This window comes from Brienomyrus brachyistius, chromosome 10 (assembly GCF_023856365.1).
Source record: "Brienomyrus brachyistius isolate T26 chromosome 10, BBRACH_0.4, whole genome shotgun sequence".
Classification (NCBI taxonomy): domain Eukaryota; kingdom Metazoa; phylum Chordata; class Actinopteri; order Osteoglossiformes; family Mormyridae; genus Brienomyrus; species Brienomyrus brachyistius.
Window position 1 is genome coordinate 29,943,545 of NC_064542.1, and position 26,899 is coordinate 29,970,443.

The 26,899-nt window shown below is 45.6% G+C and overlaps 1 protein-coding gene across 1 annotated transcript in view; it reads left to right on the forward strand.

Annotated features, from left to right (window-relative positions):
* The window catches only part of tnmd (tenomodulin), a 45,521-nt gene extending 20,127 nt beyond the window's left edge, over nucleotides 1-25,394 (forward strand). Inside the window, exons 4-8 of the mRNA XM_049028290.1 lie at nucleotides 11,184-11,324; nucleotides 13,485-13,592; nucleotides 18,306-18,459; nucleotides 19,172-19,278; nucleotides 24,271-25,394. Of these exons, the coding sequence (XP_048884247.1) occupies nucleotides 11,184-11,324; nucleotides 13,485-13,592; nucleotides 18,306-18,459; nucleotides 19,172-19,278; nucleotides 24,271-24,480 (720 nt within the window). The 3' untranslated portion in view covers nucleotides 24,481-25,394. The remainder of the gene's footprint in view (nucleotides 1-11,183; nucleotides 11,325-13,484; nucleotides 13,593-18,305; nucleotides 18,460-19,171; nucleotides 19,279-24,270) is intronic.
* Nucleotides 25,395-26,899: the final 1,505 nt, after the last annotated feature.

Here is a 26,899-nt window from a genome sequence, read left to right on the forward strand (position 1 = left end):
CAGGTCAGAAAAAGTCTTTTATTGTATTTCATTTTGGGAAACAGATAACATAGTTAAGGACATATTTTCAACGCTAAGTCTGCCAGTTCATTCCCAAGAGGCCCCTTGCTAGACTACCGTGGATTACCCTAGTAAAATATCCGGATGTATATAAGTTGCTTTAGGGAAAAGAAAGTGGTTAAAAATAATGGTAGATCACTTCACTGTAGTGGATGGAATGTCCCTGTACAAGTGAATGTTGCGCTTTGCAAAGCCTCTGACACTGATGAATGAGCTACCAGGTTTGATGGAAGAGGAGGGAAGTCCTGGCAACTTTCAGCTCCAGTGTCGATACGCTTGTCCTCAGAAAGACATGCTCACGCATGAAGCTGCAGATCTCTATCTATGTGCCGGCGTCCACCACTCTGCAAATGGTTCCACCTCGGCCCTATCCCCTTGTCCTTTAGTGCGGGGTGTTGGTGACCTGACAGCCCTGATACCCCCAGAGGCATTCTGGGTAATCATGGGCACCGCTAAGGATTCAAAGCCCACAAACCGGGATTATCCCAAAGAATCAGAAGGATGCAGTTAAAAATCCAGTCTGTTCGAAACAAATATATTTGCTCTCATTTTTGCATTAGAGGAGTATTTTTCCCTGCCGTTTCAATGCAGTTGTTTAACAATAAGAGGTGTGAAGTTGGGTCAGGTAGGATTTAGTGTTTATCGTATTTACGTGCCAAGCGTATCAAAACAATATCCACTTAAAGTTGTTGTTCCATATTAAGAACAAAAATCACAACTTTGCTGACGGAGTTGCCCTTTCAAGCCCACATATTCTCGCATTCCCCCCCCCCTGCTTTTTCCCTGCTGGCTTAAAAAACATCTCAGTCCTCATTAGCAGTTTGTGCTGTTTTCAGCTGGCCAAATTAGCCTGGTGCATCTGAGCAATGCAAAATACCGACTTGCAGTCCTCGCGCGTGGGCCCTAAATGTCGCCAAGCCACAGGAGTGCAGGCAGTGAGATAAATTATCAGTCCGGGAGGTGTGTAGGGGGGGACGGATGGGAGGGGGCAGATCTGGATGAGAGTGACGGGCATTTGAGCCTGTAACTAAAGCAGCCCATCTCACCCCCCAGCGACCTACTGGCTTATAATTCAGTGTCTTGAATGGACATTTGCCTCAATATTTGGTCTTGCAAAGGCATGTTCATGAAGATGCATCGGAGTGTGCTATTGTCTGTGGGGAGGATCTAGATGAATATTTAATGCTACATCAACCGGACATTTATTATACAAGATTACTTGCATTCAGCTACCAAGAATGAATTCAGATGAACTGACACTTTCAGTGTGTTCTTCACGTAGGCGCCGATGGCGTCCTTGAGCTCACCAGACCCCGGGGCCCCTGGCGTGATGCCTGCAACCACAATGTCTTGTTTCTCCAGCTCTGTCTCCTTTTTACTCAATGAGTTTCTTCGGTCCGCCGTGACAGTAGTCTAGCATCGATCGTGGCGAACGGGGCTCGCCAGACTTTCAGCGGGGGCACCAGGTAGTCCGAAGGGAGGACTGCTTTGTTCCACGTCATTTGGGACCCAGGGGAGACGGGCAGATATGGAACTCAGGACGGCAGCCACGGGAGGTCGTGGCAGTGTCAGGCTCATAATAGCCTGTGAGATCGAGTCTCGCAGGGGGAGAATTGTGAGGCGGCTGATCGCGATGTCCCGGGGGCATAGGGGCGGCATTCACCCACAGAACTACCCGATGAGGGGCTGTGTTAAAGCCACTGTGTGTCATTGTCTTCCTGTGTATGGGTCCCCACCTGTAAATAATGCAGTGCGTTTTCCAGGACGTCCCCTCTGCCAAAACAAAAGGGAAGGGCAGTGAAGCGATACCGAGCATCGTGCAGAAGAATGGCGGGTTGAAAGCGGTCCCCCGACACGGCACACTGCCTCGCTGGGTTTTCTTCTGTTCTGGACATAAAACACGATCGATACTTCAGACAACAATGCGTCGTGGTGCCTGAGTTGAGCGCGAAACAGCCTGCTGACCATCAAGAGATCAAGCTGGTCCCTGGCTCCGTCATCCCCCCCCCCCCCATTAATGGCACGGAGGCTTGTGCGAAGGTGATTTATGGCCAGGCGGGGCTCGAGTTGTTGAAAACGGCTACTGTGATTAGTCAAGTACGCCGCAGAGCTGAGGAGAGGGGCTGCAGTGCCCCCCACAAATCAAACCCGTTCTCAGATGTGAGCCGACCACAGCAAGGTGGTCAAATGTAGCTGGTGACAGAGTCCCACCTGAGGGTTGTGGGAGAAAAGTGGGTCATTAAGGCAGTCTTCAGAGTGGGGGGGGGAACCAGGGATGGAGTGATTTTCTGAAATGAGGGGAAAGCTAGCTTTTGTGGTGTTTCATGAGCATTAGTGCCTTACTGTTTTTAAAGCACTATCTGTAGCTTCCAAGGACCAAGCAGCAAACGTCAACCTCTGCTCCACAGAGCTATTTCTCCTGCCAGACAAGCTTCATGTTTGTGTTGGTCCACGGTCCAAGCTGTGATGCAAAAATACATTATGGAATCTCTAGCGTTATCCTTTTCCTGGCGTCTCAAACTCGCTTTTATCCCCAGCTGCACGGTACCGGGTTCCGTGCAGTGGAACCCATTCTGCAAGCATTGCCAGCACTTCTAAGAAAATTTCTTGGAGAAGCACGAAAGCGATGCATATAAAAACCTTAAATAGTGGCTGCTCTTATTTATTCAAAGACGCATACATATATATGCACCGGCAATTAAAACCACCGCAAAAGAGCATGTATTTTTAAAGCAATAATTCAAAGAACACTGAAGTACAGGCTTATTTGGAGATGCGCTCTGTGATGTTTCGTCTAGTTTGAAGCGGCAGATTGCTCACAGTGGCCTACTTCGCAGGGACAAATATGCCGCGGCCGTACTGGACAAGGACGGACAAGGTGATTTTTCTTTTGGGTCGGGGAGCCTCTCTTTTCCTAGAAGAGTCGCAGACCCTGAGCGAGCCAGCACTCCCCGTCCTGGGTCTGTGGAGGTGGGCGGCTGGTTCCGGAACAAACGGAATACGAGAGCAAGAGGCATGCAGGTTACGTTCCCATATATATTTTTTTGCCTTCCTTGAAAGTGGAACTGAAATAAACTGCATCTTCTCACAGGAAAGTCCTGTTCAGCACCTCAGCTGATAATTGCAGCCACTGTAAAAACACTTTCAGCAAAAAAAGGAAAACGGAAAGCACCTTATAGCATTGTGTAGTAATTTATGTTTGTCTGACTTGTTCTGCTTTCATTAATCAACTTGCACAGGATAAAAAAAAAATCACCTCTTCATTCAGATTAGCCGCAGTTGCTAAGATCCCACGCTGAGATTTGAATCCATCCATCCATCCATCCATCCATCCATTTTCCAAACCGCTTATCCTACTGGGTCACGGAGGGTCCGTAGCCTATCCCAGAAGCAATGGGCATGAGGCAGGGAACAACCCAGGATGGGGGGGCCAGCCCATCGCAGGGCACACTCACACACCAGTCACTCACACATACACTCCTACCGGCAATTTAGCAAGTCCAATCAGCCTCAGCATGTCTTTGGACTGTGGGGGGAAACCGGAGTACCTGGAGGAAACCCCACGATGACATGGGGAGAACATGCACACTCCACACACATGTAACCGAGGCGGAGACTCGAACCCGGGTCCCAGAGGTGTGAGGCAATAGTGCTAACCACTGCAACACCATGCCGCCCCCGATTTGAATCCAGGGACCTTGATATACCTGGATCCTTAGACCCCTCACTGGCTACATCCGATTATGTGTCACAGTGAGGCAGGCCACTGTGCTTTGCTTTAGGCCTGTGTTCTGATGGTCATCCTCACCAGGGATGATTCGACTGGCTGCCGATGCATCCACCCGTCCCGGGATAGCAGAGGACCCAGAAACGTCTGAAAGTGGCCACTCGTTACGACGTACCGATAAGCTTTCCTCCGCTCAGTTTATTCGCGGTGCTCGACTGCCGTTCCACAGTTTTTTGCAGTCAAGCTCCAGCAGTCCTCGCTCCGGAAATCAGAGAGGTGGATTTACCTCCCCTCTTCGACACGGAAGGTCCGGACGGCGAGAATGATATGCGGAACTCCCTTGCCAAGGACTGTCTAAACGCGCAGCGCCAGCCACAAGACAAGGATCAGACATGGCCCAGGCGTAAGTTAGGGATCAGGAAGGCGACATCCGCTTCATGGGAAATCTCCATCCCTCTTAGAGGTGCCAGTAGGCATGATGTTTGCCTTCTGTCAGTGGTGGTTGTAGCCAGTGCTTAATTTGTAAATCACAAGGTCCTGGAACGCGAAGGGCATACGAGAGCGGAGGGGTAACGGCACGGGCGCAGGTCCCGGAATGCAAGACACGGTGCTGAAAACATGCTATGTATTTTTAATAATGAATCTAAACTAATAAAGTATGTGAAATTGAGTGAAAATTGATCTAGAAATTCAAATACATACTTATTTTATTGTAGGTTTCTTAATCTTATTGTTTTTTTATTTTTTTAACCAGAGGGCTGCCAGATCCACACAAATTGGTGCCAGAATGCATACATTCAAAAACACAGAAGGTACACAGGTGGGATCTACCAGGATCTGGCACAAGTTAAGCTCTGGATGTAGCAGTAATGGTGGGAGTAACCAGAGCAATGGCAGTAGTTTTTCATTAGGTAGCAAGGCCGTTTCCCTTAGGTACACCTGATCCCTCTACTGTTCTCCATGTTCCTGACTAAGCACCAATCACGCTAGCCTTCCCCATACCCCCCCCCCCCCCCCCAGCCACAACAGCACACCAAGCTTTGCCAGTCCATGGAATACGCTTTGGGCTGGGAGGGGATAAGACTTTCAGCATGACAGGCAACAGAAGTTCATTCGGTGGACTTTGACATTCCAAACACAGACACCCATCTGCCGCTCCGTCTCCGACTGATGTACAAACAGAGACGCCGCGTCCCTTATGATTACGCTGCTCTCAACAGCGTGTCCAGAGCTATACTTTTAACTGCGTCTGATGTCTCATCTTTCACAGAGAAGCGTCTCCCCTCGTTTTCTTTTCATTACTTTCCGTCTTTTTCTTCGCTGCGAGCCCGTCTGTCTTAACATAAGGAGGAGTCTTCGTGAGGGAGGCGTGCTCGAGATCACTTTCCCTGCCCGTCCTCAGGGGACCGAATGCCACCGTACCTCTGTAAAGCCTCCCGACGTACTTAGCCAGCAGTGCTAGTAGGTGTCGAGTCTCTGTGAAAGTACGCTTAGCGACTGTAGAGCCGGTGATCGTAGCTTTAATTGTGCTCTGGTGATAGTAATAACTGGTAGCCCTACTTGTAATTGCTGTTGTAGTAGTAATTATAGTGTATGTAGCAGGAGAACTTTTGGAAACCCTAAAGTGTGTGACGTGCCAGACCTTAAGAGAACTACTTGAGTGCTATGAAGAATGACTGTTTATGACAGAATTATAAACCAAGTCAGTTCTGGTAGCCAACGACTGGTCCGACTCCAGTCACTTTCCTTTGCAGGGTGTCTAGGCTCAGCCTTAGAGATAGGAGGATCTTGTACATTAGGTGGGGCTCAGAGTAGAACTGCTGCTCCTCCGCATTAAAAGGAGCCAGTTGAGATGGTTCGGGCATGTATCTAGGATGCCTCCTGGGCAGCTCCATGGGGAGGTGTTTTGGGCTTGTCCAACTGGGAGCAGACCACAGGGCAGACCTAGGACATGCTGGAGATATTATGTATCTCAGCTGGCCTGCGAACACCTTGGTATCTCCCCGGAGGAGCTGAAGGAGGTGGCTGAGGAGAGGGAAGTCTGGGCATCCCTGCTTAGACTGCTGCCCCCATGACCAAACCCCAGATAAAAGGAGGATGATGGATGGATGGATGGATGGATGGATGGATGGATGGATATAAACCTAGAGAGTCAGAAGCAACGGCAGCAGAGTCATGGGGTTAAGCCTGATCACCCTGTGGGGCTTTCAGTGTGGATGCGATGGGCAATCGTGGAGCTGAGGACTTTGGAGGCCTTTACCCAGGAAAATGGCGCTTGTGAGCTGGGCTACACTCTATTCTGACGTATTCCTCTCTTTGGCCAGGCTTCATCACTGGGCACGCCGCCCTGCAGAGTATAATACAGAAAGTGTCACACGAGTCAGAAGTGGAAGTCAGAAGATTTGGGAGACAGGGCTCCCAAAATGGTCCAAGGAAAGAAGCGAAAATCCTTGTGGACTCAAGGCCAAGTCACTGCTTAACCCCCTGGGAAAATACCTTTAAAATACCTTTATATAATATTTCAGAGAGCCCCTCCCACCATGTCCCTGTGAATTGAGAAATCGCTGTGAAAGCACAGTGAGCAGGAGGCTCGCTGCTCAGAGGCAGCGGTTCTGTGCTGAGGGTCCAAAGGTACCCCTGCCAGACGGGCGGGAAGGAAACATTTTCCCATTGCCTGCTGGCGTTGACCCAGCGTAGAACAACTGGCTGCAGAATCCACAAAGCCGTCAAGTTCAAAGCTGCAGAGGCATGCTTAAAGAAGGGAGGATGGGCTAGGATGGGCTGGGGGGGGGAGTGCTATATTTGTTGATTTTTTTTGCTCCTTTGCCCAGCTCCAAGGCCCAGGGCAGGAGGATCTTGGACAGATTTTTCAGTAATCTGCCCTAATTTAATGCAGCTGCTTCAGCTATGTTCTGGCCATCGATAACGCGACGTGCTTCTCGATGAGATGCCCCCGTGCAGTACCAGGAGGTCCCTTGGTTTTTTTTCCATTTTTTTCTGCCCCCATCCCCCTCTTGCAGTGGCATCACAATCCCCACTAAACTGGTGGCATAAATCTGGCATGATCTATGGCCTCGGGTGCAGTCGACAGATATGAACTGTCTGTACATCTGACTCTAACCGTCTCTGCACCTCCCGCCACTGTGCCTGAAATGGCTCTCAGCGGGTTGGAGGTGACATCAGCAGTGACATCACAGTTACACACGGGAGTGAGCGTGTGCCCGTGGCCAGCAGCTCCTGCTCATTCAAGTAACCGCCGTGCCTCTTCCTGAGGTCGCTCACCTCCACAGTGACCGCCGTGCTTCTACCTGAGGTCGCTCACCTCCACAGTGACCATCGTGCCTCTTCCTGAGTTCACTGACCTCCACAGTGACCATCGTGCCTCTTCCTGAGTTCGTTCACCTCCACAGTGGCCGCCGTGCCTCTTCCTGAGGTCGCTCACGCCGTGCCTCTTCCTGAGGTCACTCACCTCCACAGTGACCATCGTGCCTCTTCCTAAGGTCGCTCACCTCCACAGTGACCATCGTGCCTCTTCCTGAGGTCGCTCACCTCCACAGTGACCATCGTGCCTCTTCCTGAGGTCGCTCACCTCCACAGTGACCATCGTGCCTCTTCCTGAGGTCGCTCACCTCCACAGTGACCATCGTGCCTCTTCCTGAGGTCGCTCACCTCCACAGTGACCATCGTGCCTCTTCCTGAGGTCGCTCACCTCCACAGTGACCATCGTGCCTCTTCCTGAGGTCGCTCACCTCCACAGTGACCATCGTGCCTCTTCCTGAGGTCGCTCACCTCCACAGTGACCATCGTGCCTCTTCCTGAGGTCACTCACCTCCACAGTGACCATCGTGCCTCTTCCTGAGGTCACTCACCTCCACAGTGACCATCGTGCCTCTTCCTGAGGTCACTCACCTCCACAGTGACCATCGTGCCTCTTCCTGAGGTCACTCACCTCCACAGTGACCATCGTGCCTCTTCCTGAGGTCACTCACCTCCACAGTGACCATCGTGCCTCTTCCTGAGGTCGTTCACCTCCATCAATCACAGGTTTACATTGCTCCCCCTCCTTCTCTCCCAGTTTCTGAACCAGCTTTTTGTCAGTGTACTCAAGCATGATTGACAGCTGTCAGGCTGTGCGTCAGCGGTCAGTGGGGGGGGGGGGAGGATCAGACTTCCTCCCCTAGTCCTCCATGTTCCTGCACACCCCCTCTCCGAGGGGCCCATGTCACCATCAGCCCGGAGACTTTGTTCACCTTGTTGCATTTCATTCCTTTTCACTTACTCCATCACCATGGTGACGGGAGGCAGAGGTCTTTGGGGGGGGGGTGGTCTTACACATTTCTCTCGCGATGTGTGACTGGCATATACACAGGCCGAGACATTTGCCGCCTCTCAAGGTGAGCGGCCAGCCCCCCCAGCACTATCTTGGATTGTGTCCTCAGGAATTCGTTTACACACTCCAGCGGGAGACCGGCATCGCCAACAGGTTTTCCCATCGAGTGTGATGGGATGCTGGGTGGGGCCACACCCCCTCTCCGCCTCCTGTTTTTGGCTGTCGTACAACTAGTTAACACGTACTGGATTACTGTAGCAAGGAAATTCTCTAAGGCCTAATTTCAGTTGGAGCTTGATAGAGAGGTGTGCAATGCCTGATTGCAGCCAGAGACTGCTTCCTCACGGTGGCGCTGTGGTCCCTGGGGGTCATTAGAGCAGTCAACGTCAATCTTGCCTCAAACCTCAGACCAAGATCCTCCCATACTGTCACGGTGTAAAGTCCTGCAGTGCAGAAAAACTGTGGGCTGATGCTTCTGGAGGGTTAAGGAAGCCTGCTGAGAACATTATGAGAGTGGTCAAATTGATGATCGAATTTAGCCCTTGGGTTTTACAGCTGAAGTATTTAAAGATGATTGTGCATAAATTTGCATATGAAATAGCCAAACACAGTCCCAGATCACAGTCGTGCCATTTTGTTGTTTATCTGAATTCGTTGATTCAACAGCACAACATCTAAAACGTGCCGGAGAAAAATCCTCTTCACGGTCTGGCTCGTGCGCGTCGTAAACGGGTCTGGCGCTTTCATAATTCTCATCGATATTAAGCTCCGTCTTGTGAAGGGACACGTGCACGACGGCCCACGCTCCTTTCTGATTCATTTCGCTTATCTCGGTGCCTTGTGTGGCGACGGTCCGTCCCTCTTAGCCGGGGTGTCGATCCAGCTTCACGGAGCGAAGCTTCTCGTTGTTTGTTTCCCTTCCCGGCGAACCGCCCCGTTATTCATAATTTGAAATAATGTGCTGTTGTCACAGCAGCTTTCAAAATGTAACAGGAACAATAATTTCCGGCTCATTCTTATGCATGGCAGAGAAAGAGAGGTGACAAGGCGGACCCTGGAAAATCTCACTCTTGCCTTTTATACGAGTAGACATATATTTCAACATATAGGTAATTAATGGAACAGTTCATGAGAATGACGCTGAAGCGAAGATTTAAACGTCCTATGCAGTGGCAGCATCTAGGAGTCAAGTTCACGTATCGGCTAAAGAACGGCGAACTGGCTGAAACTGTGCGAGCTCTCCTGAGGAACAGCCTCACCTGCCATTTGCTGTGAGCGGAGAAACCTTATGAATGAGTACAAACTTTATCATACACATAATTATGGCTTGGCTGATGCTGTCTGTCCCTACAGCGATGCGAGAGCGGCAGCTTCCTGCCCGAGTCGGCGAGCCGCGAGCAAAGTGACAGGGAAGCTAAACAGCTTCCATTATCGCTGCTTCTGTGAGATGCCGAAACCTCTGGTTCCACTGGCAGGCTGCCATCGCCGTTGAGAGGGGTTGATGGGTGATTATTTTGGGAGGGGGGGGGGCGGGTGAAGGTAGCACTAGTCACCATCATATACAAATACCCCCTCAAGGCCAAACAAAAAGACAAAACTTTTTTTTTCCCCCCTTCATTTAATTTAATTTTATTTTTAAAAACCTCCCTTATTCTCTGTGGACCAACGTGTCAGCCTCCCTAGGTCTATTTTGTGATAAAAGCCTCCGTTAAAAAAAAACAGGGGGGGAAAAAAGCCTGCTGCTCTCAAAAACATTAACCCTGACATGCCCCCCCCCCCCACCCCCACCTCTACTGCAGCACTGCAGATTGTGGCATCCTTAGGGATCTGCACTCTCTGTGTCTTTAACGCCTAATTGCATGAGCGCTGTCTTGAAAGCAGCAATTCCTCCTTTCGGCTGGATAGCGGTTTGACGTCGTCCTCAGCGGGAGGCTCGCAGACCTGGCCCGCTAAGCAGGAGCCTGCTGATAATATGATATTCCACATTATTATAAATCAACAGCCCGCTGCAGCTCTAATCCTCTCTGGTTCTCTTAATACGTTAATGCAGGCATGCCTAACAGGGTCTGCAAAGTGCAGTACGGGCAGAGCACACTTGAGTGGCATAATGACTGCAAATGGGGCAGCACGATGTAGTTAAGCCACTCCAGTTCTTGCAGATGGTTGTTGGTTCAAATCCCAAAATTTGATCCAAATGACCCTCAACTCCAAAAACAGTATGTTTTAAAAAATATGCTCACAAGAAGAGTAAACCGGTGCTAGTGATTCTGGGTGATGACCAAATATTGACGAATCATTAAGTCTTTTCATTTTCCATATTCGTTTCTTCTGCAATTATAACCAGCATTCGGATTCGATTTCCATTTTCGCTTGTTCACCTCACAGAGCTCTTTGGTGGCTGGTGGTCTGTTACCCTTCACCCTGTCTGCTTCCCATTACATTACACTCACGCTCCTCTCACAGACTGACAATAACAAGGGGGCCGCAAACCGCAGGAGCCTACTCTGGTCTGGTTTGGGGGTGGTCACATGACCCAAGCAGGTGCCCGCCCCTTCACGCGGTGATGTGCTCCCGAGACGGACGGCGACGACCTCAGCAAATAAATTCCTCATTATAACAATTCACCCGCATAAAAATGCGCCGTGTGCTTCAGGCCGCAAAGCATGAATCATTTTTGTAGGCAGCGGATTTTTAAGCATTCCCCATGTGCACTGAGGCGTAGCTCTCCGGTGAGTCCTTGATAAACATAGCTACCTTTTGACTGGAAGAGCAAAAATACTAGGCACTACCTGTGGAGTGCTCCGTGTTCAAACCGACGTCCGCCTGCTTCGTCACTCATTTGTCGATTTTACATGTAACCGACAAACGTTAGTGTGTTAGCGTGTTAGCGCATTAGCACGTTAGCATGTCTTGCTTATTTATGTTCCTGTTTCATGTTTGTTTTCCAACTTGGCTGCCGTTCCTCCTGATCTGTGGTCAGAACCAGGTGCCTCTGCATCCTGTCGTTGTTAGTCCCACACTGAAAGCAGCTTGTGCGATTTGCAGTGCATCTGACTGCCTTTTCAGGTGTACAAGCACCAGTACAAGGTCCTGTTGGACGGCGTGGAGATGGACAGCGTGATGGAGATTGACCCGACCCGCCTGATGGAAATGTTCAAAGTCGGCAACGGCAGCGACGAAGTACTGGAGGTCCATGACTTCAAAAACGTGAGCCGTGACTCGCAATCTGCACACACCACGTTCTAAGAAACTAAATTATATTCTTACTTCACCATGTTTCAAAAAGCAAAGCTAATTAATTTAGCACCTAAGTACTGTGCTATCCTCTCCGGATCTCACACTGTACATCTGTTTCAGCTTAAATGCTAGGTAACCTGTTATTTTTCAAGGGAGAAAATAAATCCTCATTTTTTATTACACAATAAGAGCAGATGGCAAACGATAACTCACACATAACTCTGCTTTGCCGGTAGCCTGAGCCGCACTAGAAATGATCATCAGCCGCACACACACACACACACACACACACACACACACACACACACATACACACATACACACGCACACATACGCACACACACACACATACACACGCACACACACACGCACACACACGCACACACACACACATACACACACGCACACATACGCACACACACACACGCACACACACATACGCACACACGCACACACACGCATGCACTCACAAACATACACACATGCACTCACACACACACACATGCACTCATACACAGGCACACACACACAAATACAGTACATTCACTTTCTCACCTAGCCTGTTGCTACGTTCTCCTCCATCCAAGACCTAAATTACCCACTTCAGTCAGTGAAGCAAATCCAGTCTGGAGATTTGTTTGGTTCCAGGCTCCGCCACGGGACACTGGGAGAGTAGAGGGGCGAGGGATCCCTCAAACCACACAGTGATTAAATAGGAATGGGGCGAAAGAAAACACAAACCTTATTATAAGTTATACTAAGTGTTAGCTGAAGGCAGAGTTCGGAATTGATTTTTATAAAGAAAGGATGTTGCAAGTCATTACACACTCTAAAGCCACCTTAAAAACAATCTCCGGCAAGCCCAAGGGCTCGTATGAGGAATGGAAATGGGAAGATAATGCCATCAGGACCAGCGGCGAAATCCCTTTTCTATTGTTCCAGGCTAATACTGTGAACATCCTGTGGAACTGGGGGGTTGGGGGGAGCGGCGGAGGTGAAGACAGGAATTCCCAAACATTACCTTAGAGAAGACATGCATGGAAACAGCGGCTTGTACTCAGAGTATTATAGTAAATGGACTGCACGGCGGTTAGCTTGATGGTAACAGGACCAGGAGCCAAGGGTTCGAATCCCGGAGAGAGGTCATGGCGGTGACCGGCTGGGCATCCACCTGCTCCTGTACGCCCATGTCCAGCTGGCCATAAGATGGCGCCATACGTGGGGACACCCTGACAGAGCAGGGTGCTTAATCCACACCCAGAAGTGTGGGGGGGGGGCGTCCCGTTGGAATCCCGCGGAAACAGCGCCATGGCGACAGAAAAGACCCCCGAATGACCATGATGCCTGATGTGCTGGTCAGATGATCACTCACAAAAATGTAATGGTGAGAAAAGAACAGGCTCCTTATCGGTATTATTAGTAGGTTCCTTTTCTGAATTCTGACTGTCCGGTGATATAAGTCATTGGAATGGACTGTCTTTTAAGAGTCATGTCTACACTGCAAAGTTGATGTCAGATGCCACTACCTAGAGTGAGGCAGGTCTGTGGAGACCAGACACTATCGTGACCCATGCAGATCTTACCTTCCATTGTAGACCATAGGCTAGCCATCACCTGGTTTCCAAAGGTTAATGCACCTGCCTGCCTCTATCACTCTGATCCCATGGGCACCCAAGGAGAAGAAGCTTCTCAAGGAGGTGAAACATCCCTGTCTGTTAAGATGTGTTTTGTTTTTGCTCTGTCCGCCTCTGCGAAGGCAGGAAGCACATTCTGCAGCTGTTAATCAGAGTGCCTAGAAGTCTGGAGCAGAGATGCAGGCTGTCCGGCTGACATTGTTAATCATGCCGCTCCATTTATAGTGTGTGCCCACTTCAACCGGCCGCTTACACATTGTATATAATCTAGCGCTCATTCTTTTCAAAAACGGAGCTAATGGCTAGTCTTGACCCCCCAGAGGAAAAGACCGCCTTTGTGTTTGCCAGCATCTCGCCTCAACTCTTACCCTTGTTTTAAGATGCCTCACAGCAGTCAGAACATATTGATTACCGTGTCTGCACGTCTCCTTGAAATTACCGCAAAAAAAGTGTAAATGCACAAATCCTCCGTGTTCGTTTCATATATTTTCCAAAGGGACTGACAGGAATCCGATTCGCCAAACATCAGAGATGCTACATCAGGCCACAGCCCAGAGACCTGCCCGAAATCGCGGAGCCGGATGTCGAGCATGGCCGCAACTCGGTACGTACCCCCGCCGTCTCTCCTCCTGCCTCTCTGTGAGATGAATGACTGCCCCCCCCCACCCAGAAACCTACCCAGGGTGGTGTACACACATCCCCCCGTTGTCTCATTTTCCACAGCAGTTTGAAGTTGGGTCTCTGGAGTGCAGCATGAGAAAAAGGCTGGTAAAGATACGCCCAAAACCCGCACGGCATACATCTAATGATGTGTGCTGTCAATCTCGAACTAATATTAATTTTTAATCATATCCTCCTAAAGGCTCAGTCCAAATAGCCTTAAGGAAAGGGAGAGAGCAGTCCTGTGAACAGGTAAAGCCATTAAAATGGGATTTAGAGATGTTTACTCTGTAAATTTCATATGGCTCCCGGTTTGTCCAATTCATCTGGCTCATCTCACTCTAATGGGCATTTGTGTTTCACGCCCGGTGCTGATGGGCAGCTGGGCGTGATCGTCTTTTTAACAAAACTGATCAATTTCTCCAGTGTCACAATATGATATGGGAATTGTGAACTGCGCGGAGAAAAATCCATTTCTTTCACAGAACCCGCGGCATTGCTGCCCTGTTCGATTATTAAAGCCGCTGGGCCATTGCTATGCCACCGCCGTCCTCAGTACCCTGGGTGACTTCAGGAACAGAAGCCACAAGAGCGAAAACCAGATTCTGTTTCCTATACCCGCTCATTTTTTTAATGTCTAATTCGTGTTTACAGATACTAATTGCCCTGCCGGTGCCATATGTCCTGGCCATTCTTGTCTGTGTTTTTTTTTTAGTTCACTATGAAACCTAATTAGATTTTTCTGTTTAGCCTTAATTCCCAGCTGTTAAGCAAGGCAGAGCAGAGCTGTAAGAGAGCCAAAGGTACAACAGCGCGGAAAGGAGCTCACGCTGTCATGGACCGCAGTGAGGTTTATGCAAGATAGCCAGCGAAGGGCTCACTTACAGTCATCGCTTAATTCAAGATCGCAAAGAGCGCCTACCATACATAACCCACGAAACAATCGTCGTCTTCCACCTCTACCAGCTTCCTCATCAGAGTCTTCCAAACTAGAAGCCACCACATCTAAGGAGAACTTTTTTTTTTTTTTACAAAATTCCTCCCAGAATGCACCTGGATTGTTTTTTTTTTCTTTTTTGCTCCAACAAGCAAATTCTGAAACGATGGAACCCATATTAAAATCAGGCAAGGTGATGCCACAGCAGAGCAGCACAGGGAGGGAAGTTCCATGGGGGCATTAAGAGTGCGAGGGGCTACGACGGGGTGCGGCAGGAGAAACACATAATGGCCCACATGATCCCACAAAGATAGCAAAGCGTCACCCAAGGAAAAATATCTGCCAAACAGAAGAAATAAGCATCAAAAGCAGATGCAACCAAAGCCGGCACTAAAATATGCCCGTAACTATCCGGTGGTGGAGAAGGTGAGCAGATGGCTACAGCTACTGTATCATGACATAGATTACAGGCTTTTAAAAGACAGCGCATTTCATCACAGACCATAATTGTTTATGAGGCAGCTTGCGTTTTGGGTCAGGAAAGGTGTTCCTTCTTGGGCAGAACCCATATGTTACGCCACTCGTGTACAGGGTGAAATTCCTGCCCTAAAACTGATAATCGGGGGCAATTTCATCCCTGAGAAATGTATTCCCAGACATGTTATTCAAACTTAAGAACTTATTTGCTTATTTATGGAATAGAAAACTAACATACAGTGAAATTTGCTTAGGCATGACACAAAACACTAGTAAGGAAAAAAAACAGATATACAAATGATTAAGAATTTGCATCTCGTACATTATAATACATCATATTATGGTATAAAGATGAGGCACAAAATGAGAAGTATTTGACCTATTTAAAGTAAAACATTAAAGAAAATAGCTTGATAGCAAAACTTTTTATCATTATTAAACAACGTTGTGTGGTTTTTACGAATCGCTCCATGTTGTATTTTATGCTAACATGCTTTGCATGTGTTTGACCTCTGTGACTACAACTAAGGCAGGTGGAGTTTCTCTTCTGCAGTCCGTGCAGATGATCTGCACCTCAGTTCGGCAGCTGCCCTTAAGGCCTCCAGCTTACTCTGAAAGTGTCTATTTCTTTTGACACGGCAGTCGGCGTTCAGCCATTGTCTCCGTCTCGGAGTCTCAGATGATTTCCAGGGGTACTGTGTGTGACGCTCCTTTCTGTAAAAGATGTAGCTTGTCTGACAGGAGAAGTGACCATCTCCGTGTCTTTGCAGATTGTGCAACTTACCATAAGTTTGGCAACTCGTATGTATGCAAGATTTTGCATCAGCTGGCATTTTAAGTAGTAGGCGGTAATGGATCTGCGAATAAAGTCTCATTATGCCAGCTGCGAGGAATCTCTATATGCTCACTCTGCTCAAGAAGGTCTCCTTTGACATTCCAGTAAACGTTCATTCTGAATAGAAGCATCAACTCGCAAATGAAATCCAGGTGTAAAGTGTTTACTTGCTATGTTCTGGGTTAATGTATCCTGGATGACAGATTACTGGAAGCAGAGTTATTTAGATAGTGATTCGTTTTTGCAATAATCCAGCAGTTGTTTCCAATGGTAATTAATGGTATAAATCTTGGTTTTTAGTCCAGATAGGAAAACCCAGGTAATTCTCTCTTTTCCAGGAAGACTTTGAAAGACCCCTGTAGAGAGTATAGCAGGCTATCCTTCAGACACCCTTCATGCAGCTCTTCTACAAATAAATAGATATTGATCTTCTGGGACTCAAGCAGTTCACCTAAGGCTAAAGTTACTCTAGGATCTCTTAGCCTGACAGAAATCAGTTTTTGTTTTAGCCTGTAATAACTGCCACAAACCTCCATGAAAATAAGACAGTAGAGTCTGGCATTGCATTTCTAGGAGGTGGGATTTTCCATTCTTCCTTCACTTATCCTCATAGGAAACCTAGAGTTAATCCAGTATAGAGCAAAGGCTGGGGTACACCATGGATTGGATACCTGTCCATCTGAACGCACACACACACACGCACGCACGCACACACGTCAGGTAAACATATCTTTTTGGGGATCGCTCATTCATTTATATGGGAAGAATGCTAGCGTTAACTATGACAACCTTAACCACTACCCAACCATAACCATAAGTAACCAAGCAAAATACAAGAGTTTTTGAATTTTTAGTTTCTTCATTGCAGTCACTGATTTTTTTTTAATTTGGGGTATTCATCACATTGTGGGGACATTGTGTCCCCATAAGGTAAGGTATACCTGCTCACACACACACACACACACACACACACAGACACAGTGGGTAATTCAGTGACACGAAATGGCCAAACAATCTTTGGAACACGGGAGGAAAATAATGCACCAAAGAGAGAACATGCTTGCTGCACACACATGAAGCCCTGAACTCTGCAGGTGTGATGGGCAGTGCTACCCGTTGAGGCACCAGGTTATTATTAGACTAATTTAAAAATAACTAAATAGTACAGGCCATTGAGAAGGAAATTAGGATGAAGACATAAAATTCTGTTAGGTCTCTGCAGGTATGCATGATGAAAAATTGTGACGATACCACAAATAAACAAAAAGAAATTTTGTTTGTTTATTTGCAGTGTAGTCAGCGTTTTTGCTTATATAAAACATATTGGAGAAATGAGTATCGGACTGTCCTGTGCCTATTAGCTGTGAGGTCATAATTATCCCATCTTGGTTGCATGGGAACCTGCCTTATGCAAGAAGCTACCATTCTTGTTCTTTCTGCACTGGAAACCTTGGGAGCTCCCACGAGGCCTGCCACAATGCAGGCCTGCCATGATGAAGGCCTGCCATGTCTTAGCCATCACGTCAGGCCCGATGCATGTTGCGCCCTCTGTCTAGGTGTGAGGGAAGCTCACTGAGGTTTGATAGCTAAAAGAAGCCAAGGTAACAGCAGGAGAGGATCTTCACTGCAGGCCTCTGGGCAGCGTTCTGCGTGTAGGTGGCTTTCAGGCAGACCTATCATGCCAGGCAGCCATGAAGAGCGAAGATCTCTGTAGGTGGTGCTGGTTTCATATCGCAATCAATGGGGATGCAGTTTCAGAAATGCCCAGCATCTAGGAACATAATAATTCGAGAGAGAATGAAAAAAAGATACTACACATGATGTAAAATTCACACAGCAGACCTTGGATTCTGTATGAACGTTAAAAATCCACAATTAGATCTTAATACTGGAAGAAAATCACCTTCCAGAAACATTTGTCAAGTGAAACGGTCTCTCCTCTAATTAACAAGGGATCGCGAAGCACATTTGTTTGCGTACGTATTAACATATATACGAAAAAATAAACAAATATCTGCACTGCTGAGGATTACATTACCAAAGCCCTTTCATGTATCTGTATTAGATCGATGTGACACGCATTCCCTATCATTAAGCAATAATAGTTTACTTTACAGCTCATGAACTACAGTATCAACAAATTAAGTGTATTAATAGTGCTTTCTTCAGGCTGTTCCAGCAGCAGAAGCTGGAGGAGGGCTATCCTATTATGGTTTATTGTATCTGTCAGACCAATTTTAAATAACACATCAGCGCTCTTCCACATTTGCATTTAAGTTGTTTTAAGCTAATATTTTTTTCAGTTTCCTAAGGTGCTTGACTCAAGGCTCGTATCACCCAAACAAAGTGTTACATGTGAAGCAGTGACTGAATCTGCTGGAGCTGAGGGCTGTTCTCTCTCCGGCAAGGTGGACGAGATGTTAGACCCTCAGGTGGAGGACACGCACGAGTGGATCCCCGCCGAAGAGCCCATCACCGATCACAGCTTCCTGCTCAACTCCAAGATCTGGGAGATCTGCAATCAGACACCCATACACTGGATGCATCCTTCAGCAAAGAAAGGTAGGCCCACCTGTGTTGTTTCATCCTAGGATTGGAACAGACCTGCAGAAAATGCCATGAAGTACACCTAATTCCATAAAATGATAAACATACATTTATAGAAAGCTGACATAAAACTAAACCTACTTAACTACTTCCATATATCTTGCTGTAAGGTGCGGCCAAATGAATAATGCATACGCTATACCTTTAAATGCTCTGGAAGCATTTCTAAGCGAGGAAATAGAGAAAACACCCCTTACCAAATATGGTAATTATAAAAACTATCCATACATTCCCAGTTGGGGATATTAAATCATACACAGATAAATTCCTATTTATGTACAAAACCAACAGAGATGTGTAATTTTCATATAGCTTTTATTCCACCCCTTATTTGTTGTATATATATGAGTGTGTGTGGGTGTGAGTGTGCGTGAGTAAGCGGGTATAGCTAGCCTTATAGCACAATGTCCCCACAACGTGATGAATACTCATATATGTACTCATATATATACTCATATATATATATATATATATATATATATATATATATATATATATATTTATTTTTATTTTTTTTACTGTATAAGAAGATATGTTGCATTAATACAAACTGTAATATTCTCCTGTGTACGCCAGACTGCAGCAGCTAGTACTGCATCAGCCGAGACGTCGTTTCAACGACGGGGATTATTTTCCGCCTGCACACTGGCTATTTGTGATCCTACAGAGACCGAGATCCATGACCTGGAAGGTGCGGAGGGGTCTCCTGGGGAAGAGGCCAGAGGCCAGCGTCAGGCGAGAGACGTCATGGATTACCAACCTGTCAACGACTACGTAAGATGCAGCCTGGGGGGTGGCTCACGCTGAGGTGCTTTCGAGAAATTATTCATTACTGGCCTGCCTGTTATCGTGAGGTAACCGGCTTTATGGACCAAAAGCTTTAAAAATGCCCCATATATCTCTTTAAGGCCACTTCAGTTAGACGTCCTTAATGTCTTTCAGTTAATGAAGAGGAATATTTAGCCTTCAAAGTGGTCGTCTCGATTTCCCAACAGCCCCATCTGAGCCAGTCTGTTGCATCTTCTTTGGCTTTTTTAGGTCACAAGAAGCTGTTTTTTTTTTTTTTTTTTTTACCGGGGAACCCTTTTGAGGCAAGACTCTCATTAATGTTTTTTTTTTTTTTTTTAATCATGCCTTAATTATAAGACGAAATTTTGAAGGCATCAGTAGGCCAAATACTTTCCTTCTGGAAAAAAAAAAAAAAAAGTGGTCTAGCTGTTCAAATTATGCTGCGGTATTGCATCTAATTAGAAGGCAAACACAAACTGGTGAAGTGACCCGATGGGAGGAACCGGTTTCATTTCTGCTGGATTCTCACAGACATACAGAAACACGAAATGTTTGAAGGACGACCTTAAGTACCAAATGCAGCCTTGATGTAACTTAATTTAATAAAAACGTAGCAGCGACTTAGTACAGAGGTGAAGGTAGATCAGCATTTTTCTGTGTTCTGCATCACGCCATTTACATTTAAAGGTCTCTTGAGCCTGTAACGTTTTCCTCCTCAGTGAGGCTCCATCCTCAAGCTGTATCGGCTGCCGTCAGCAGCTCCACATCAGGCGGGAATAAAGTCCCCCTTTTCTCAGGATGCTGGGCGTGAATGGGAACCTCGCTAACCACATCTGGTCAGCCCATGAGGAATGAGATAAATCTGGAGAGTTTGAAACACACCTTCGAAGGTCACAGGGAAATATTCTTTTCCCATCAGTTGCAAAGCAGATGCTTTCATTTAAAGTGACATATATAGAATAGTACACGCTGTCTGCAGAGCTGAATATTCCACTGATGAAACTGCGTATAAAGTATCTTGCTGAAGTCTGACAAGCCCGGGTCTATAACCTTACATTTCCAAATATAGTTTCCAAATATAGATTATTTGATGTTTATTTCAAAGGATAAAAACACAAGTAGCGAGTACCCAGAGATCTCGATTCACGTAAATTGCCTTCATTTTATTCTTCCGTATCAAAATGTTAGAAAGGTATCAAATGTATGTATTGTAATTTAATTTATGTAAACATATAATGCATGATAACTTATTGTCATTTAATATCTATAAAAGAGTCTGCATTGTACTTCTATTCCATTCAGCTACAGAGTAGGGAACAAACATCCTTTTGAAGATCAGGTCATCTGACTGTGCTCTGTGTAGAAAATTGTTTATTTTAATATAGCCAAAGAGCATCACTGTACATGGCTTCCTGGCAGCAACAAAACATTTTCTCATTAAAATGTGAAAGGTGTTATTTGTTTATGCATCTCTTATTCCTGCTGAATGTATGGTTTAGAAAGTACAGTTTTAAATTATAGTATTAATATTCATGTTATTATTTTGAGGGTTTGTCAATTCAATTTCAGCCGGTGAGAAATGCATTAAAAATGTCAGATTGTTTAAAATCTTTATTCGGTTAACTCTGGGGATAAAATTAGCATCTTCCGTAACAGCTTATCCAGTATGACGATGGGGGTGTAGTGACATAGTGGAACTGTATCCTTGAGTTTGGAGTCATTGACTTTCCAAGTGAGTTCTAAAGGGCCTTTGTACGGAAAGCAATAATTAATGTTTTTGTGACTATAAAATAGGATGAGCGAGACTCATTAAGAGACTGAAATCAAGGTCAACAACACCAGAAGTCTGGTGTTACAGCCCTTTTACTGATGGTCCAGATTTGCACACACGTTACAGACACCGCAGACTCATCTGCTGCACACGTTTCATAAATAATCATTAGAGTGGCACCTGAGATAGAGGTCAATGTGGGTCACGCTCCACACCTTTTTGAAACATGACAGGAAAGAGCTTCCATCCACTTTTCAAACTGGATTCCCGTTGTCCGGAAGCGTGCCGTCCTTCACCTACATTTCCGTGGCCGAGCTTTACGCTCCACACCCTCGACTTTGGAAATATAACCCAAGTGAGAGTTTTGGCACAGGTTAGCGGGTCTCTGCGTGACCCCACGGCTTCTGTCAGCCAGGACTCTAATTATACGAGAGTCCTTCCTGTGCCCGGCTCCCCAAGTCCAAATGAGGAGATGGGGCAGGAGGCAGGCTGAGAACATCCAGGGGCGGTGAGAACACTTGCCAGACTTTGCCCCAGAGTATCTCCTCCACGCGTCTCACAGAAATGCATACATTTGGCCAGTCGCTTTATTTAACAAGTCAATAACAAAAAAGGCAGTGCAGCTTAAATTAGCTCAGGGATTTGAAAACACTAGTGCGAGACAGCTCAGCTCACCTTAAGGAAACTCTTCCTTATACTAATCGCTGCAATTTATTTGTTCATTTTGGACTAAAGCCATTTTGGTTTTGTGGAAAAAAATGTACTATACCATACATTGTGCTCAGTAAATTCAAATCGTTTTTCCCCTTCTGTGTTTTACATTTTATGGAGTTTTTTGTCTCCAGTTTGTAAGTAAAAAGCTTCCATCGTTAATTAACACTCCTCCATTGTCAGCGGTTGGATAGCTCTCTTGCAGCACTTGGTTCCAATCACAGCCTCCCCATGCATGGAAATTAAAATGCAAAGTGATTAACACAAGCAGTGCTTTAAAGGGACTTGCTTTGATTGAATTGTCTCAGAAGAATAACATGGTCTTGTCTCAGTGTGTTTTCCTAATTGTCGATTATCTGACTTGAATACCACTTGCCAGTTTACAAAGCACAGATTTTGATTTTGTAATTTTTCACTTTGTGTTCTCCCGATAACAGTATCACATGGGGTTGACATTCCTCTCGTTTCAGGAAAGCGTTGTTGCCTGTAGGCTGATGACCCAAAACTTGACTAACATAATAAATCAATAATCGGGCACCTGCATGAGTAATAAATCAAATGCCGTGCAATTTCCGCTTTATATACTTTTATATATGAATTCTCCTACATAAAGAGTAAGTAATTTCAGGCTATTCATCATCTAGCAGTACGACTGATGTCTAGGACGTGATGTGAATGCCCTTGAAAAGGAAGTCCTCTCCTAGGACAAGTAAATCCTTTTGTATGTTTACAAAGTTCAGTATGAGAGCATCTGCAAACAAGACAGATGCTGTTTTACCCTGAAAGGTCTCATCAGATAAGATATCAAGGGGGGGGCTCAAAGAGGCACTCCCCCCCTCCCCCAGCAGAGAACCCTTTGAAATTCTCATGTTTATTGATTAATGCTTTGCTCATTGATAGTGGGTTTCGTCTGCGTGTTGCAGAGATGAGGCATGTTTGTTGCATTCCGCTATTCAGCTTTACAAAAGTAGATGGGTGGAGAGGCCCAGACAGCCAAAAGGAAATTAGTATACACTGTTCTGTCAGTTACAGTGTATTTATAGTGTCCCAATTCAAACAAGGGCAGTTGGGTTTAGGATTAATGTTGGTGCTAGCATTGCAGTTATAGTTGCCATGAGAGAAAGGTATTTCATTATGGGTAGAGCTAAGGCTACAGGTGGTCTTACAATTATGGTTATGGATAAGGCTACAGGTGAGCTTAGAATTATGGTAAGGGCTAGTGCTACAGGTGATATTAGCATTATAGTTAGGGATAGGGCTACAGGTGACCTTAGAATTATTGTTAGGGTTAGGACTACAGGTGATCTTAGAATTATGGTTAGGGTTAGGACTACAGGTGATTTTAGGATTATGGCTAGGGCTACAGGTGAGCTTAGCGTTATGGTTAGGGTTAGGACTACAAGTAATCTTAGAATTAGGGGTAGGGATAGGGCTACAGGTGAGCTTAGCATTATGGCTAGGGATAGGGCTACAGGTGAGCTTAGCGTTATGGTTAGGGTTAGGACTACAAGTAATCTTAGCATTATGGGTAGGGATAGGGCTACAGGCGAGCTTAGAATTATGGTTAGGTTTAGGCCTAGAGGTGAGCTTAGCATTATGGTTAGAACTGAGGTTTTAAAGGCAACAGTGAAGTAAAACCAAAGAGACACTTATTTACTGTTCACACGGTGTGATTTACTATGTGCTAATTTCCTCATTTTCTAGCGCATCTGTGAGAATCAGCATGTTATGCAAGCATCAAAGGCTAGCAGCATCAGCTTTGGCTTGTGTAAATTTGCATTATCAATTCATTCCGTTTTGCTGTTCTGTAGTGCATTTTAATGTAGTAGGTTGTAAATTTTCAAGCTCCGAGTCATCAGGAATGCACCAGTACATTGTGGTGTGCGATACTATTTATAATAATGAGTAATATATAGAACATACTTTCCATCCAAGCACAGACCATCGGTATCTATTTTAACCAAACAGATAGTGGTGATGCAAGCAGCTGGGTTTAGTCATGCTTTGTGCCCCACTAATGAGCAGGCTCATGTCAGCAAGGGTACGGCTGGTATACTTTACAATGGAAAGCCACCAATTTATGGAATGGCTCGGTTCTTGGTGGCAGTGGAAAAGCACCACTAGGTTATGCATTATAGTTAGGATTAGTGTTAGGGTTACAGACAGGGTTAGGGTTAGCTTTTAGGTTTTGGGGTTAGCATTACAGTCCTGAACATTGCCTATTATATAGTGAAGTGCTCTGCCACACACACATACATACCATTGGCTTTGTAGAGTGGGATAAATCTGCACGAGTTAAGAGGAATGTCAGGGGTATAGAAAGCAGTTCAGTGCTACATTTCAAGACCTTATTGTAATTCCGCATTTCTGCTCTTTACGTCAATAGTAACACATTTTTGCCAACGTTCTTTCTCTTGTAAGGTTTTTCCTTTGCATCTCACAGCAAATGTATTAACAGCATTACTTTATGTCCCTCTCCCCATCCACATCTACAGCGCGACGTTGGCATTGAGCTGGAGAACCAGCTGGACGAGAACGGCTACTGTTGCCAGCATTGTCGCCGTGGCTATCGCTTTTGCCGGCGCTACCACGAGCCTCTTGGGGGTTACTGGCCGTACCCATATTACTACCAGGGCGGCCGCGTCATCTGCCAGATCGTCATGCCCTGTAACTGGTGGATCGCACGCATGCTGGGAAGGATCTGAGGCTGTGGATATGCCTCCACAGCACTACAGCAGACTCCAGGTTTCATGGTGCTCTGGTGACCACCAGCTCATTCCTGCGTTATGGTGCTCTGTTGTGTTTCCGCAGTGAAGATTATAAGATTGGCAAACCTTTTATAAAGCATTTTTGCTAAAAAAAATAACATAAATTAAGCTTAAAAACTCCTTGGCTGATGGGTCACTTATACTTAAAAATACTTGATATGCCAACATAATTTATGATTACTTATCGCAATGCACTTAAACTTTTACCTTTATGTTTAAGGGTGATGATGGTTCAAAAAAGGTTTACAAGATTAGCAAGGATGCATTACCACTAAATAAAAAGCAGCTGTTTACTTGTGGCTTTGTTTGTGGAAAAACTATTACTTGCCCATAGTGTTATATAATCACCATCTGGGACCCAAACTGTGGCAACCGCTGTTTAAATGTTTTCCAGCTTTTCATGAATTTCTGGGTATACAGTAGAGTCACTGAAAGCCTGACAGATTAAATGGTACTAAAATTCAGATTTTATTGCACAGAGGAAAAATAATCTGCTCCGTTTTAAATAATAAAATGAGGGTGCTTAAACGTTCTGAAGCCAGGCCTGATGTGTATTACTCTGCCAATCATAACTGCATTGTTTTCATTGTGTTTGCGTGTTCATTTAGTATGAGATTCAGTGTCCTGAAAAGTACCGCAGCCCTGTCTATTTAACGGATAAATTGCTGTCTAAATAAGAAAACGTGATAACTAATCATTTATTCTGCATTTATACCAATGATATGTTAAAAATGTAACCTGCATGGCAAGTGTGAGATTTAGAGAAACTCATCTCTTACGACTGTCTAGATTTCAAAGACTAGTTTGCTTGTTTAATAGATGGAGAAATTAATAAACAACCCTATAAATTGCATCTTTCCTGCGTCTTAAAACTGAACATACATTCATCACTGACATAAACAGATCAGCTACTATAGTTTTTGTATAATGGTAATGCTGACTGAAATATTAGCATTTTTCTAAATACAACATTCAGCAAAAAAAGTTACATCTGCTATGTCGCTATTTCAGAACTTAACTGGGAACTGGGCCAAAGTAACAATCACAAGAAAACTATTACTGACACTGGTTTCTATCACCATTGCCTCACTTCTCCATGTTTGTATATATCAGAATGTTCCAATTCCATGTTGCCAGTCACCCTGGACCACAGCTCCTTTACGCTGAAGGCGAGTGTCAGTGTAACAAGCTACTTAAGCATGCAGGGTTCACCTTCCCCTCATCACCATGTGCAGGTTCTGTTTGCTGAACTTTATCAGCCTTTCCCTTGGACACATAGAAAAATACACACTATTATATATATTATTAACTGAGGAACTCAATTCATTTGCCATCGGGAATATCGAAATATTTAAATGCATGCATTTCAGGTTGTATTTATATTAGACTAGTGCGATAGTGTACATGCATTGTGTTTCTGCTCTTGTGCATTAATGGCACGGCAATCACAAGCTGGAAAGACCGCATGAGGAACACATCTGACATGAGCAAGATGCAGGGTGTGACCCAACATGTAATCCTCAGGAATGCAACTGACCTAAAAAAGACCTGAACGTTACTGAGGATAGGCATCCTATATATATGCACACATTCCATACTTTGTAACTGTCACGGATATTTTACTACGAAGACTGAATAGAAAACCTATAACTCTAGCACGTACATATAGCGTGTTTTAATAAAAGTGCAAAATAAAGAACGATTTCAGGACATATCTTCCTTTTGATGTTGGACTACATGTTCCCACTCAATCACTTGTCTTCCTAGCCGCCTACAGATGCCAGTCTTTTAAGGGAATATCAGTCTTTTTAGGTTAGTAGATTTAAAATGAGCACAGTTCTTTCGGTCGTGACAGACTAGCTATAGGTTATTAGATTTCACAAAGAACACCGCTGAGCAGATTTGAGAGAGGAATGATCTCAGTGGCAGTGTTAAAAAGCAAAAGTCGATTCAGATGTATTACCGGCAGCTAAACTTTGCCAAGCACTTTATTGCAAGCGCTACACCTTGAAAGATTACTGCTGGTTTTGGACAGGGAGATAAGAATTTAAATCGGGGTGGGGTCTACATCTGTGCTTGTTAGGAGAGCATGCCTCTAAGGGCCATGCTGGAACACGGAACACTTAGGTACAAATTCGTAGTGGCACGAAATAAGAGTACATGGAAATTCGCCAACATCTGGACTGAACACATTTTACACTATGCAGACGCTCGTATGTACTCTAGCATGTCAGTCTCTTTGACAGGTGTACTCACATGCTTAACAGACTCCAGCACCCAAGTAAATTTGTCATATCATTGCTGGTGCCTTAGCATTGACTGCTCCAGGTCTGCGGGATACCGGCTAACCCTGATC